The 15173-nt window shown below is 34.0% G+C and overlaps 1 protein-coding gene across 4 annotated transcripts in view; it reads left to right on the plus strand.

Annotated features, from left to right (window-relative positions):
* The window catches only part of LOC148281171 (uncharacterized), a 238838-nt gene extending 224719 nt beyond the window's left edge, over positions 1-14119 (plus strand). For 2 of the 4 annotated variants that reach the window (XM_088227156.1, XM_088227154.1), the window contains exons 3-7: positions 9597-9831; positions 10603-10728; positions 10865-11006; positions 11349-11771; positions 13251-14119. In XM_088227156.1, coding sequence (XP_088083282.1) covers positions 9597-9831; positions 10603-10728; positions 10865-11006; positions 11349-11687 — 842 coding nt within the window. In that variant the 3' untranslated portion in view covers positions 11688-11771; positions 13251-14119. Of the gene's footprint in view, positions 1-9380; positions 9395-9596; positions 9832-10602; positions 10729-10864; positions 11007-11348; positions 11772-13250 lie in introns of those variants that run through there. The other 2 variants (XM_088227158.1, XM_088227157.1) reach the window with 2 other exon arrangements.
* Positions 14120-15173: the final 1054 nt, after the last annotated feature.

Consider the following 15173-nt stretch of genomic DNA (forward strand, 5'->3'; position numbering starts at 1 on the left):
TCGAATAAATAAAAATACGCTTTATATTAACAATATTAATTAAAATGCAAAATAACATTGAATACTTGAAAAATAAATATTACTGAGCGTTACAAACATAATTTAAAAAACGGATAGCGATTAAAAGTAAAAACTATCTTTAGTTAAATTCTTATAGCGATAAATACATAAACATTATAAAACAGGAGTTATACAAATACAAAAATAATATTGTAACTAGGCGGCTACCTACACGGTTAAATTTCGAAACACCACGCAATTTCTTATCTCGGCTACGCTATGTAAAATGAAAAAAAATATTTAAATTAATAATTTCATCACGTCATGAAGTCGCCCCTGGGAAGCGCCTGCTAACGTCAATCAACAAAAACATCCTCGTTTTAATTACAATATTTCGGCTACGCCATAAATCTCTTTTTTTAAATAATTTCTCACGTCACAAAGTCGCCCCTGGGTAGCGCCTGCTAACGTCAATCAACAAAAACATCCTCGTTTTAATTACAATATTTTGGCTACGCCATGAATCTCTTTTTTTAAATAATTTCTCACGTCACAAAGTCGCCCCTGGGTAGCGCCTGCTAACGTCAATCAACAAAAACATCCTCGTTTTTATAACAGTATTTCGGCTACGCCATGAATTTCTTATAAAAAATGTCAAAACGTCACAAAGCCACTCTCTGAGTGTCGCTACTGACATCATTTACAAAAACATAATTATTTGTGCTTTTTTCAGGTACGCAACATTTTTTTTAAATACACCTACCTAACCGATAAAATACTATTAGTAATTAAACCAAGGTGTGCTTTAAAGTTCCGTAAGGCCAAATAATATTATTTATTATTAGAATATTATTGACATGTAGTTCAAGCATTGCTGCATTCACGTTGCTTTACTTCTGAGAGCTCAACTGCTATGTTTTTCTATGGTTATGTTAATGTCATCTGTCATGTATTGGCGAGCTCACAGGCTATACTTACGCCAATTTATTTTTAAATAAATTGTCGAATCTAGTGTAGTGTATAAAAAAAAAAAATCGTCAATGCGTCAAGGCGAGTTTTCGAACGCAGCACCTCCTCGGCCTAATATCCTTTAAAAATTGCACTTGATCGCGCCATTAGCGAGAGACATAGAGAATACATTAAAGGCACTTATCGTGTCAATTTTGCTTTATTTTATGACCAGTTTGTAAATGTTAGTCTAATCTTAAACCTATCAAGATGTGAAATGTATTTATGTTAAACTACTAAGCTGCGATTAATACCATTTCGCATTGGATTTAGCACTAAATTTTTCAGACTTAATTAACTATGCAAGCAAATTTAACCCCTCCAAGAACGAAATTATTAAACATACCATAATTTCAGTTTTTTTTAATGTATTATTTTTTCATGTAAACCGTTGTTCAAAAATAACTCATTGATACTTCGTTCATACCGAAAATTATTTGAACCCATTACAGGTGTAAACTTACTGATTTTTTTATTTATTGCAACAGAGATGGAAAACATTTTTTTAGAAGGGAATACGGGAGTCTAGGAATTTACAGGGCAAATAACCTGTCATTGGCTCGTTTTAGTAGCCACTTTACAAACCGTGTAACATTCACCATTTCGCCTACGTTTGAACATCAACATTTCCTTAACTCTTCCATCTGTTGACTTTTGTGAAGTAAAAGAGCTGAAACCTTTATAATGATAAATTTCACCCACATGTGGGTGAAATTCATCCAGCTGAGCCAATTCACCTACTAGGCAACGCCAGGTGGTTAATTCAACAAATTGTGGTTAGTTATGTTTAATTTGTTGAATTAACCACCTGGTAAAAGAAGAAGTAAAAAAAATGTAAAATTGTTTTCAGCCGTTGCCTAGTAGGTGAATTGGTTCAGCCGGATGAATCTCAACCACATTATAAAGGTTTCAGATCTTTTACTTCACAAAAGTCAACAGATGGAAGAGTTGAGGAAATGTGGGTGTTCAAACATAGGAAAAATGGTGAATGTTACACAGTTTGTAAAGTGGCTTCTTAAACGAGCAAATGACAGGTCATAAGCCCTGTAAATGCCTAGACTCCCATATTTCCTTCTCAAAAATGTTTTCCCTCTCTTTTGCAACAAATTTAAATATGAACAACTCCTTAGGGAGAAAATCCAGCAAGTCTACAAGCATTTGGACACACTCAAAACATTGTTAAACTAACTGATATTTTAAAGGCGAAATTAACTCGTTTTTCATATTACATTTATGTAATTAGTATAATTTTAAGAAGTTTCTGGTTCTTCGTATAAAACATCCATTAATTAAAAATATAAAAAATGAAATTGAAAGAATTTGGCAGAAAGCTCATTGAGTTTAAACTTTGATTTCAAAAGTTTTACAATTTTGTCAGTTAGTTCAATTCACCTGTAATGGGCTCATTTATGATTTAGTTATCCGATATAGTATCTAATACAGTCCATTTGTATATTTAATGTACCTTTACTTTTTATTTATTAAAAGGGTACGTTTTCAAATAAAATATTCAAGTGTCCCTTCTAAAACAAACAAAATTTGTATGTTTACTTGCTTCATCGCACATTAATGTAGGCTTATAAAACATTCAAACTCACTCGTGATCTTGTAAATAGATTCACCTTTGCGTTTTAAAAATAAATTTATGATTGCGGATCGTAAATTAATTCTCCAAATCGACAAAATTAACTTGTGGATGCAGCCAACAATCTCTTGTTTATTTATTTATTTAACACTTTATATACATGTACAATTTATTTACATATTAAAGCGGGCATATTACTTTGAGGCAATTTCTTCCTACCTACCCAAACCGTTCAGTTTGAGAAAATTTCAAGTACATATTAGAAGTGTACTCAGACTAGAGAAAATCAACATGTAATAACACTAACATAGTGTTGAGTCTTCTTCCTCGGTGATCAACTCACGCTGTCAGGAAAATTGGTGATCAGGAACACTGCAGGCACATTTTCGTCTGGAGGCAGCGGATAGTGATGAACGGCGATGGATGATGAAATGTTTGCGGCGTTGTGCGAGTTTAGGCGAAGTTTTAATCATTTTCACGGCGAAAATAGCTAAATACTTTTTCTCAATATTATTATTATAATTATTATTTAAACATAATTTATTGACTCTACTGTATACGTCCTTCAACGCTCTAGTTTAATCCCAATATTTAATCAAAAATATTTCAAGTTTGTCCAATTTTTTTTAGACATAAACCGGATATCTCCCTCTAGGGAGGTGTTCAAATTAACATATAACAACAGAAATTCAAGAAGATGTTCAAGAAGTCGAAAAATTGAAAAATATTTTCTAAAGATGAATCTCACCCTCATAACTGAAGGTTTACGCTCTTTAACTTCACTGAAATCAGCCGATTTTTTTTGCGATATTATGGATGTTCAAACACAGGTAGAACGGTGAATGCTAATGACTTCCATACTATTTTTCCATCTCTGTTGTAATATATTACCAAATGGTTGATGGTGGCACTAAAAAATAGTTAAGGAAGTTTTTATTTATAAAAAAATAACTTAATTATTTCGATAGTGTTGATTGTTTCAAAGGGTTAGGTAAGAAAAAACATTAGTTGGTATTACAAAATCTGTTTTGTGTTTTCTCAAACGATAATTAATTAATTAATTCAAATGGTTTTTTTTAAAAACAACTTTCTCTCCATCTTTTTTTTAATTAATCCTCAATATATGTTATAAGTGTCTTATTTTGGGTTTGTTTTTTTACGAAGCACTTTTTATTTGAAATTATACCTCCTTTAAACATCCATTTCTAGATTATGGTCATTTACTCTGGAATTAATGAAATATTTTAATAACTAACCAATTAATTATTTGTTTCTCATCAACCAACATTAAACCAGGATATAGGCTATCTGAGATAACTTTACATATACATTCATTTAAATTAAGAGACATTTGTATTTTTGCCTTCAAATAATTTCATATTAATGAAACTAAGCTCTTTATATTTTTTTTCGGTAATATTTTTTTTAATTATTTTTTTTTGGAAATCTACAGTCATATGCAACATTATTGTTTTAATATAATAGATACTTAAAACTAGACTAAAAATGATCTCAAACTTATAATTATCAATATCCGTATTGTGTCATAAATAAAGTCACATTATACAAGAAAAAAATTTGGAAAGCTATAAATAAAATGTTTATACATATTTACCACTGTAAATTAAAACTAAAATTAAAATAAAATGAAAAAATAATATTATATTTACTCATCACTACTCACCCACGGTGACAATGCCTGCATGCTGTCGCTGATTACCCTTTTAAATTGATTATTATTCAAGTTTCAGATATCACTCACTTTAGCCCCAATAATATTATTGTTTAGGTTACATATTTTATAAATGCACGAATTTTTTGCTGCATTAGTGCATCGGTAAATATTAACAAATCTTCTTTATTTTCCTTTACTTTATTTTCAATCAATTTTTTTTTCTAACCAACTATGATTACGTTTCTGCTTAATTTTTTTTATTTACATTATTTTTCTCGATAGTTGAAAACATTTCATTGCGATAGAAAATAATTATTTTCATATTAAATTCAAATATTTTTTTAATAATAATTATTGACCTATTTTAGTGATAGCATTCGATAGTCAGATAGAGAGTCTTTATTAAGGAAAACACAATGTTATTTTACACAGTAAAACAAATATTAAACAATATTTGTCCCGTTAAAATATCAGATTATAGTCTGTCATAGGGTGCTCAGAAATCAGTGTTAATCAAAATAAAGAGAGTGCAGACAAAATATTTTACATCTGCAAATTATGGTTTTAATGCTTTAAAAAAAATCGTAATCATAAAACTGCAACTAAAACAAGATAAGCTGGTTTAAATAAAAATGTAATAAAAGTTTTAAAATTTTAACAAACTCGTACATATATATCCAAATATGTACATTTACATATACATATACGAAGATACACATGTATACATACACACGGAAATGTATCTAAATTAAGGAGTATGATTTATTTATTTAACTTTTTGTACATAATGTTATTTGTACATTGGCGGGCTTATTGCCAAATGGCAATTTCTTCCAACCAACCAATAAAATAAAAGTTTTATTTTTATAATTCAAGTAACAGAACATATTCAATAGAAAAAAAAATATTATAAAGTTAAAAATGTATAAAAATAGAAATAAACGTATTTGTTTATAAATTACCTTAAATCAAAACTATTACTCAATATGAAAAAGGAAAAAAGAGGAAAGAGGAAAAAGGAAAGGAGGAGAGATTAAGGAAGAGAAAGGAGATGTTTCTTCAGACGTGATTGAAACAGAAATAATGTAGTAACATTTTTGATGGTGGATGGGAGATGATTCCACAGTCGAGCCGCATGGACACTATATGAGTTAGAGAAGAAAGAGGAATTGTGTATGGGTATTAAGAAAGTGCCTTGAGAATGAGAACGAAGAGGTAAACCATGAACTGATAAGCATTGAAAAATTTCACGCAGGTATATAGGAGCGTTAGGACAATGAAGTACATTGAACAGAAGTGAGAGGGAGTGATATTCTCTCCGCTGTCTAATTTTGAGCCATTTCAGTTGCCTACGATAATCAGAAATGTGGTCATATTTCTTAAGACCAAAAATGTACCTTATGTATGATTCGCGATTCAATATATATACGTGATTCAATTTAGATCGAATTTCAACATTTTTTTAGGTAGGTACTAGGTATTAAAACATAATTGAAAATTATAATTCCTTTTCTGCACCTAAGGGTACTGCATTTGTACAAAAACTGCAACGTATCTTGAAATTATTTTGTTTACATTAAGGTAAGATGATCACTCTTACGCCTCAGGTGCCAGCACAGTAAGTGCAGGGGCTAGGAATAAAGCAGGGTAGGAATAAACACATTCCTTATACGAATATAAATTAAATGTTAAATATCTTGGGGATTGAACCGAAGACCTCTCGCACGGTAGACAAACGCTCTAGTCATTGAATGTGGTAAAATTATCATCATTTCCGTGCATAGAGTACAGCATTGCCATATCAATCGCAGCGTGCCTTGATTATTTTTGTTACATAAAGATAGAATGATCAGTTTTATGCTTCGGGTGCCAGTCTGCGGACTATGAAATATTCTAGTGTAAAAACATTTTTTTTAATAAATATTTCATGTCAACCATGACGAAAATTGAACCCGAGACTTCTTGCATGGTAGGCAAACGTGCTGAACAATATGAGGCGGACATGATGTGGTTAATCTGCCACCAAAAAAATCGTAGAAAAAACCACGTTATTCGTTTTTCCCATTTTTAAAGCATTTCTGATTCCACGATACATATTTATTTTTATTGTTTTATCGTTACTACTACAACTACTACTACTACCATCACGCCATTTCTTCGAAGGGGTAGGCAGAGATAATGGACCGCCACACACGTCTATCTTGGCATACATTCCTAGCTTTCTCCACATTTATACATCTTGTCATACATGCCCTTCGGTTCTGTCTACTTTTGACATGACCAGACTAAAGATTTTGGTTTATCTGATCATGCCACGTCTTTTTTGGTCGTCCTCGTCTCACGTTGCCGTTCATTTTTGCCATATATTCTTGTTTTACTATTCTTTCGTCGTCCATTTGTTCTACGTGACCAAACCATCTCAGAGACCCTTTCTTAATCTTATCAATTATACTTGACTCAGATTTACACTCTCGCCTAATTTCATCATTCGTAACCCTGTCATACATTGATTTCCCACAAATTCGTCTAAGATATCGCATTTCAACCGCGTTCACTCGGCTTTCATCCTTCCTCTGCCAGTTCCATGTTTCACTTTCATACATAAGTGTTGGGACTAAAACTCCGTTTAGCTTCGATTGAAATATTTTTATTATAAATTACTGTGCTTAGTGCTCCGTTCATTTTGTTGCCCGCATTCACTCTTCTTTCAACATCTTTTTCTACTCTTCCATCTCTTGAAAACATGCTTCCCAGATACACAAATTCTTCTACTTGCTCGAGACATTCGTTGTTTACATTTATTATGCAGTCAGTAACCTCACTATCCCTTTCAAATACCATCACTTTGGACGTACTTTTAAAACGTTATGTTTATTATTCCTTTAAATAATGGTACAATACTTTCTTAAAACATTGTTATTAAAAAAAACATATTAACTTTTCACGATTTAGCTTCATTAAAATTGACAAGTGTTCTCTTCATTTCAACGCATAATCCCGATTATTAAAAGCCCGGTAAATAATTAAAACAATGGGTTGCCTCTTCGAATTTCGGAACCATAAATTTTCCTTTACATCGGCCAATATTGAACGGAAGGCCCGCAGCCCGCAGCTTGCGGCCCGCGGCCCTCCAATGCGGCCCATCTCATTAAAAACCTTTGTAGACATTTAATTAATGTAATGTGATATCGCTAGCTGATTAGTTTGTTGCCATAATTGGTTTTTTGCGCTGCTCGCCGGCTTAGTGCCACAACTCACATTTATTACAGATATTGCCTCGCTGAACAACGAAGCGGCAGTCACTTTATGTGTTTTAGCTAATTAAATAAAACACACAAGTTTACAGCACACACACAACTGTACACAGATATAGCGCAGTACACAGATAGAGCTGTAAGTTAAGATTAATTTCATAACTTATTGCTACGAACAGCCAACGAGTTTTCATTGCCAAGATTTAATTAAAATTTTATCCGTTTCACGGCCATTACTTATTTCGTAGACAAATAGGTTACTGATGGATTAAAATTATAACATCAAATTATTTTACTAGCAAGGATACAGTTCTGGGTTCGTAAAATGAGGCTTTTAATAAAATGAGAAATGGAAATTATTCCAATCAACCCGTCTTAAAATAATATTCATTTTTATATCCTTTCAAGAGATGGAAGAGGAGAAAAAGATGTTGAAAGGAGAGTGAATGCCGGCAGCAAAATGAACGGCGCACTAAGCACATAATTGCTTATAAAAATGTGTATGTTGAAGATAAACTGGCCGTGCACAACAGAGTTTTACTGGCAGAAGAAGGATGAAAGCAGAGTGAATGCCTTCGAAATGAGATCACTTTGACAAATGTTTGGAATTCAATCTATGACAGTGTTACGAATATGAATACAGGTGAGTGCAAATCTGATACAAGTATAATTGATTAGATTAAAAAAGGGTCTCTGAGAAGGTTAAGCCATGTGGAATGAATGGATGACCAAAGAATGGTAAAACAGGTACACATGGCTAGAATGAACGGTAACGTGAAACGAGTACAACCAAGCAAGACGTGACATGATCAGATAAACCAAAAGCTTAAGTCTGGTCACGTCATAGGCAGGCGAAACCGAAGGGCATGTATGACAAGACGTATAAATATGGAAGACGCGTATGTATGCCAGGATAGACGTGTGTGGCGGTTTATCCTCTTTGCTCACCCCTATGGGGAATGGTGTGATGAAAGTAGTAGTAGTACACATACCATTTAATTACCCTTAGATATTCGAACTTAATGATGCATAAACTACTATTATGATTGTTACTAGTAAAATATCCTAGTTTATTGTTTGATCCATGAAGACAAAATGATCAGTTGTACGCTTTAGGCGCTAGTCCGAGGAAGCTTTAATGCGAAAATTACGCATCTTTAAATAAATATCTGACGGTAACTTTTCTGGATATCCAACCCAAAACTTCATGATACGGACATTCACAAATGTTGTCAAACGTGCTGGCTGTTACGAGACAAACCTTAGGAAATCGTGCTTCCTTTGATTTGATAGAGGGTGTAAGTTCATTTGATTCAAAATTTTAAGTATAATATAGGTAATATATCATGATATTTATCAAATCGGCATTTACTTTGTGGAATAACATAATTAAATTAAACACTTTATTACTTGACCACCAGAATTAATTTAAGAGCATTACTTTAAATTTGATGCGCCTGAACTACTGAGCTCAATAAAATTAAATATCCCTACTAGAAACCTCAGACAAAACTTACTTTTTCATACCGATAACCATAGAACGAACTATGGTTTTCATTCCCCTTTGCCCAAAATTTTTAGGTTTGCCAACAAACATACCAGTCTTCATTTCTTTGATAACAAGTTGTCTTCTTTCAAACTATCACTGAATCAAAATCAATTATATATACCTCTCTTCTGCTTCCACTCCCACAAAATCTACTATTTACCATTGAGTCTTTCTAATTTTGTTGTAATAATTTTCTATGTATAAATGTCTCCATAAAAATGCCCATTGGGCGGATATATAAATAAATAAAGTTCCGAAAAGCACAGATCTTACAATCTGCAGGTGTTTATCTTTAGTTAATAAGTACACCTGTAAGTGAAAAGGTCTGTTCTTTCCGAAACTATGTAACAGTGCTCCAAAATAAATTGATATGGTCTCGCGATAACAAGAGTTGCTAACAAGACGTTGTAAGGAACATAAACTAAAACGGGGCAAAAAATGTTGAAGATGGCACTCACGATGACACGCAAAACGACGCAAAAAACGCAATCACCATCGGTAATTATACATTTTTTTCTTTCCCAGGTACAGGCGACATCAAGTTGTCACTGAGCGGGCGCGCGGGCGGCGGCGCGGGCGTCCCGCGCGAGTGCGCGTCATGCGGCAAGGTGATCACGGAGCGCTTCCTGCTCAAGGCGCTGGACGTGTACTGGCACGAGGACTGCCTCAAGTGCGGCTGCTGCGATGCGCGCCTCGGCGAGGTGGGCTCCACCCTCTACACAAAGGCGGACCTCATACTCTGCAAGAGGGATTACCTTAGGTGAGTCCATTTCGGAGACCTCAAAATATAAACCTTGAAAGTGAAACAGTGCTATCTTATCTTATCTTATGTTATCTTATTCTTATCTATTTAATTTTATTAGTAAATAATGATTACTTTTTTTTTTATTCTACGCTATCTTCAGCGGCGGCGTATTGAACTGGTAATATAATGTGCAGTTTAATCTTCTTAGATTTGTTCAAGGTTCTCTCGGAGTGGCGGAATCATCTGATGTGGTTCAATATTTTGTCCCTCGGTAGCATTTTTTACCGAAATATTTCTCGCAGAGGATTTCCATCCCAATAATTATTTTGCAGCAAATGTCTGTTTCTGCTTTTTAAAGATATTACGCAGTTTACATTAATTTACTTTAATTTGTTCAAAGGCAGGGTCGTCATTTATGGTTTTTACCTTAGAAACTTCCTTTAAATACTGTTTTATGAAAATAAGGACCTCCAAGAAAACCTCTTATGCGTTTTTATCCTATGGATTGAAACCTAGCAAACACCTGGATATCTTTATCAATTCAACACAGAAATGTATAACCGGACATAATATATTATGCAGTATAGTTGTTAGTTACAATGTCTCCTTTAATTTTTTCAAGATATTTTTCAACGTGGTCTTTCAATGTGGTGCGTATCTTCTATTGTTACTTAGAAAAGAGGATGTAAGAAATCGTTATAGCTAAACCCTCAAAATTGTATTTGTACTATCAAAGCTTATGGTAGGTTTTCTTATAACTTGCAATATATATTTTTTTTGTTTCAGGTTATTTGGAGTTACTGGAAATTGTGTAGCGTGTAACAAAGTAATTCCCGCATTCGAAATGGTTATGAGAGCAAAAAGTTTTGTTTATCACCTGGAATGCTTTGCCTGTCAACAATGCAATCATAGGTAAGAATACTGTAATGATCACCTGGAATTTAGTCCTGCTTTTTAATTTTTGCACAAAATCAGGATTGAGTCACGAAAACTGATAAGCCTGTCAATTTTTGTTGCATGTTTAACACGTTTTCTGGTGTTTCTCAAGGTTCTGCGTTGGGGACAGATTCTACCTGTGTGACAATAAGATCCTGTGTGAATACGACTATGAAGAGAGGCTGGTGTTCGCAAATATGGCTCACAACCCTTCTAGTCTCGCGCACGTCAGGAGGCAGGTCAGCGCTTTGCAGGTGAATATCACCTCAACCATTTCTACCACTTTTTATTTTGATCATAAGTAACATGTTTAGTTTTTTAGTTTCTCTTTTAATTTACTATCAAAATAACATTTCGTTTTTCAAAGATTTTTGTATATGAGTCTATATATTATGTAAATGTCACCATGCGTGTTAGGTTTCTTTAATAATACTTTTGAAATCTTGACTTACAATAAAATTTTGAGGTGAAAACTCATTGCGTTGTCATATTATAAACAATTTGTTTAAAGAATTTTTCATAAAATTTAAAAACAGAATAACAATATATTCCAATCGTTTGAATAAACCACAGTACAAATGTTTTTTTCCTTCTAGTCTCCTAACGACACATCCCGGCTAAGCGGCGCCAACGCTCCTGCAGGTCCTATGAACATGGGTCCTATGGGCTCCATGGGTCAAATGGGCGCCAATGGCAACATGGGTCCAATGGGCGTCAATGGCGCGATGGGACCAAACGGGGCCATGGGCGTCAACGGGTCCATGGCTCCAAACGGCGCCATGGGCGTCAATGGGGCGATGGGTCCGAACGGCGCCATGGGCGGGTACCCCTCGCTGGGGGCCGACAAGGACATGCTGATGGGCGGCGGAGGGGCGGACGACGCGTCCAGCGGGTACGGCAGTCCTGACGCGGACACGTGTGACGCGGCGCGATGACCCGCCCACCTAAGGAGCGCCAGCCCCAAGCAAGCCGCTCACGGCAAGAGCAAAAGAGGGAGGGCGGCGAGAAGTGATTTACAGGTTACTACAGTCAATTATTAAATATAAATAAATATTTTCCTAGGCTGGTATTATAAACGCTCTTAGTTACATACTAATAACATGCTCGCAACGCTTTTTCTACCCCCGCGAACGCATTCAGAATCGTACTGCTGGATAATTTCTAATAAACACGTGCATTAGCAGGTCTTTCCCTTTTTCATAATGCAACACTGTGTTGTTTTGTAATCATCATATTTGTACTTAATACGTGTCTTTTTTGGGTGACTTATGTAAGTTGGATTCGTTCCAACGTTTCGGCCACCACTGCAGGAACCATCTTCGAGTAAATTACGTGTTTATGTACTAGTAATTTGTACAGTGTCACAGACGGCAGTAAGCACATTCCGTGTCATTTTTGTAGCATGCAGCGCCTTGGTTGTACTTATAAATAATTTTTTTTACCCCTTGGGCGCACAAATGTATAAAACAAACATTCACCACTCTGCGTATGTTTGAACATGCATGTTCCTTCAATTTTTCCTTGAATTTGTTCAATATCTCCAAAAATCACTTTTTTCAAATATACCTACACACATGTATGTTAGTATTTTTATGGACACCGTAGAGTAGGTAAATGGCATACGCTAGCCCAAATCAACAGTGAGATAAACCCGAAATATCTTATAAATTCAATCAATTAATGTTTTCAAATAATAAAATATTGAAGTTAGATAGTTAACCTTTGTGAAATTATAGTATTCATAATCTTTTTCTTCTTTTAGTGCCTTGCCGGGTTCCTCCGACGTTGGCGATAACTGTAAGGAAAGCATGTGTATCTGTCCTGCGCTGATATTACATTTCGCAGCCAGGACGACTACTTATTGATGTACTCGCCGTAGTGATTACTGAGAAAAGATGACCAGAGTGGTTTCCTGGTGAATTTTCTGTCGGAGTAGCCTTCCCTTAGCTGGTTGGTTTTAGTTTTGAGATGCCAAAAACTCGCATTTCACTCTCTCGTTATCTGCTGTGATCACATTGTTATGAGTGTGATCCCATTGCCCAGAGTTCGCGACGTAGACGCTAACAGTTGGAGTAGTCAGTAGTGTAGCGGTGGAATGCAACTGGGCGTTCGCAGCATTTTATAGAATCACATCCTCCAGCAAGGTGTGACTGACTGCAACCCTACCGACAGTTCGAATCGCCATCTACTTCATATTCTACTTCAAATAATTTTATTCAGTCAGACCCTTCGCACGCCTCAAAATCCGATTATCTCAAAACGTGTTCTCCAGAGATATCTCACTGTTACTTTGGGCTAGCGATTTATGAAATCTTTTAAAATTATATGTGTTAAATAATAAGCCCAACGTTCAAATTCTAGATCAAATTTACAAACATTCAGAATATTCATTTTTCTTTAGAAGCGTAAAAAGACTGTGGTGAAATTTAGCACATTTTACGCATATTTTAGCAATATTTCATACGCAGCGACAATATTTCTTTCTTTTTTCATTCCAGATAAATCCACACTAAGAAACGACACAACGATTCCTGATAGCAGTTCTTTCCTCTTCTCATCAGTTCGGCGTATAGTTCAACCATCTTTCACCTTCCTTCTTATGTATATTGTAATCTACACGCTTTTAAACATTACCCTATCGTTCTTCCTTTGTTACTTGTTATATTTTAATACAAGTTCTAAAACAAAACGCCATAGCTCACAGCACTCTTATGAGACATTAATCAGAATCTTTATAATGTCTTACTTTACTGTTCATCGAAGGTTGTTAATTGAGTTATTTTTGCGACTGATTGAGCCGTGTTTTTGTTCTTATTGTGTTAAAGTTTGAATATCGAACACCTACTGAACATCTGAAGTAGTTCTTACGAAATTTTCCATTTTGAAATCTGATTGCAAAACTTCTATTCGTTCTATCGCACGTCCTTTCAAGCTCGCGTATTATTGTAGATAAAGAAATCCTCGAAAATATGTATACGAAAAGTTTCTAATGTGTAAATAAAAATATATAAATATAAATACTTAAGGTTGTAATTTAATGAAACCAAAGTAATCAAAGTTGTTTGTAAAGAAAAGCTATTGCAAATACAAAAATGTTTGCTTCGCATTTGAGAATAAGTGCTTTGTTATATTTATCAATATTATTATATAAATGTACCTTATAAAGTTTGATTACTTAGAAAGTTTCACTGTTTTGAGCCAAAATGGCGAATTTTTATGTTGTTTTTTAATTTACAAGCTACATCATCTGCTGTGAGATTCTAACGAAAGTGTTTATAATAAACTATAATATATCTTTAAGTTTTATAATAAAAGATACGTTCTGTTCAATGATTTTTGTAAATAAATGATTATTTATTTAAAAATGTCCACGTTTTCTTTATTTTACTTACAAAAAGTTCCCTAATACTCGTATGACATCAAAATATTAATACGAATATTTACCAAGTTATAAATCATCTGATTTCTGGCACAGGTTGGTTACTAACAATTTACTAATTGTTAGATATTGCACTTTTAAGCTCATCCCAAATCAACAATTTAAATAAAATTGACTTTTTTTTAATTTGTAGTTAACAACTTGTTCCAGAAACCCGCAACACAATTTTAAAAAACCAAACAGGGGTTTTGATTTCTGTTATTTTAAAATATTTAATAAATTAATGTCTCTGGACTGGATTTTGCGATGCAATTATTAAATCACCGAAAGACGTTAACAATTGTTACGCCAATGCAGTGACGTATACATTAATAATGAGAATAAGTGTAAGAAGTTACCATACTAATTACATATATAAATTACTATATATAAACTTCTTAGATTTTACCCTCTCTCTGACACTAATGCCATCCACCTAGAAGTGCAGTGGTCTTGGCTTGTTTTCCGACATTATTCAAATTGAATATTGGTTTTAGTATGTATTTTTCACAACATATTATCTGGATGGTACTCAATACGTAAGACTGTTCATCATGTCTCCATATTATAACAAAAATATATCAAAATTTGCTGCAATGAGAAAATTCAGTGCTATGGGAAAATGGATACAAAATGTTTTTTTTACACGCAGTAAAATTTAGAAAATTGAATTGTACGGTGAAGTTTTTAGAAAGCGTATGGAAAAAATAATTAAAAAGGCTTTAATAAATATGAACTACTTTAAACGACGTCACAAGTTCTTGTGAATCAACCAATTAATTACAGCGTCGACATGTATTGCGATAAATTTTCGGGTTCCGGTTTCCTGTAAGACTTTTTAAAAACGTTTAATATATTTTGACAGCTACAGGTCTCTACTTTTAAATGTCACTTTAACTCACTGACGAGAACCAGTGACATCACGGGGAAAGTAATTTCAAAATTACAAAACTGTAAAAAATCATAGCGATGAGAATATGGTACATAAAAGAAAAATAGCTTG

The sequence above is a fragment of the Micrasema longulum genome, unplaced genomic scaffold, assembly GCF_059751315.1.
Source record: "Micrasema longulum isolate JH-2025_06_02 unplaced genomic scaffold, ASM5975131v1 h1tg000489l, whole genome shotgun sequence".
NCBI lineage: Eukaryota > Metazoa > Arthropoda > Insecta > Trichoptera > Brachycentridae > Micrasema > Micrasema longulum.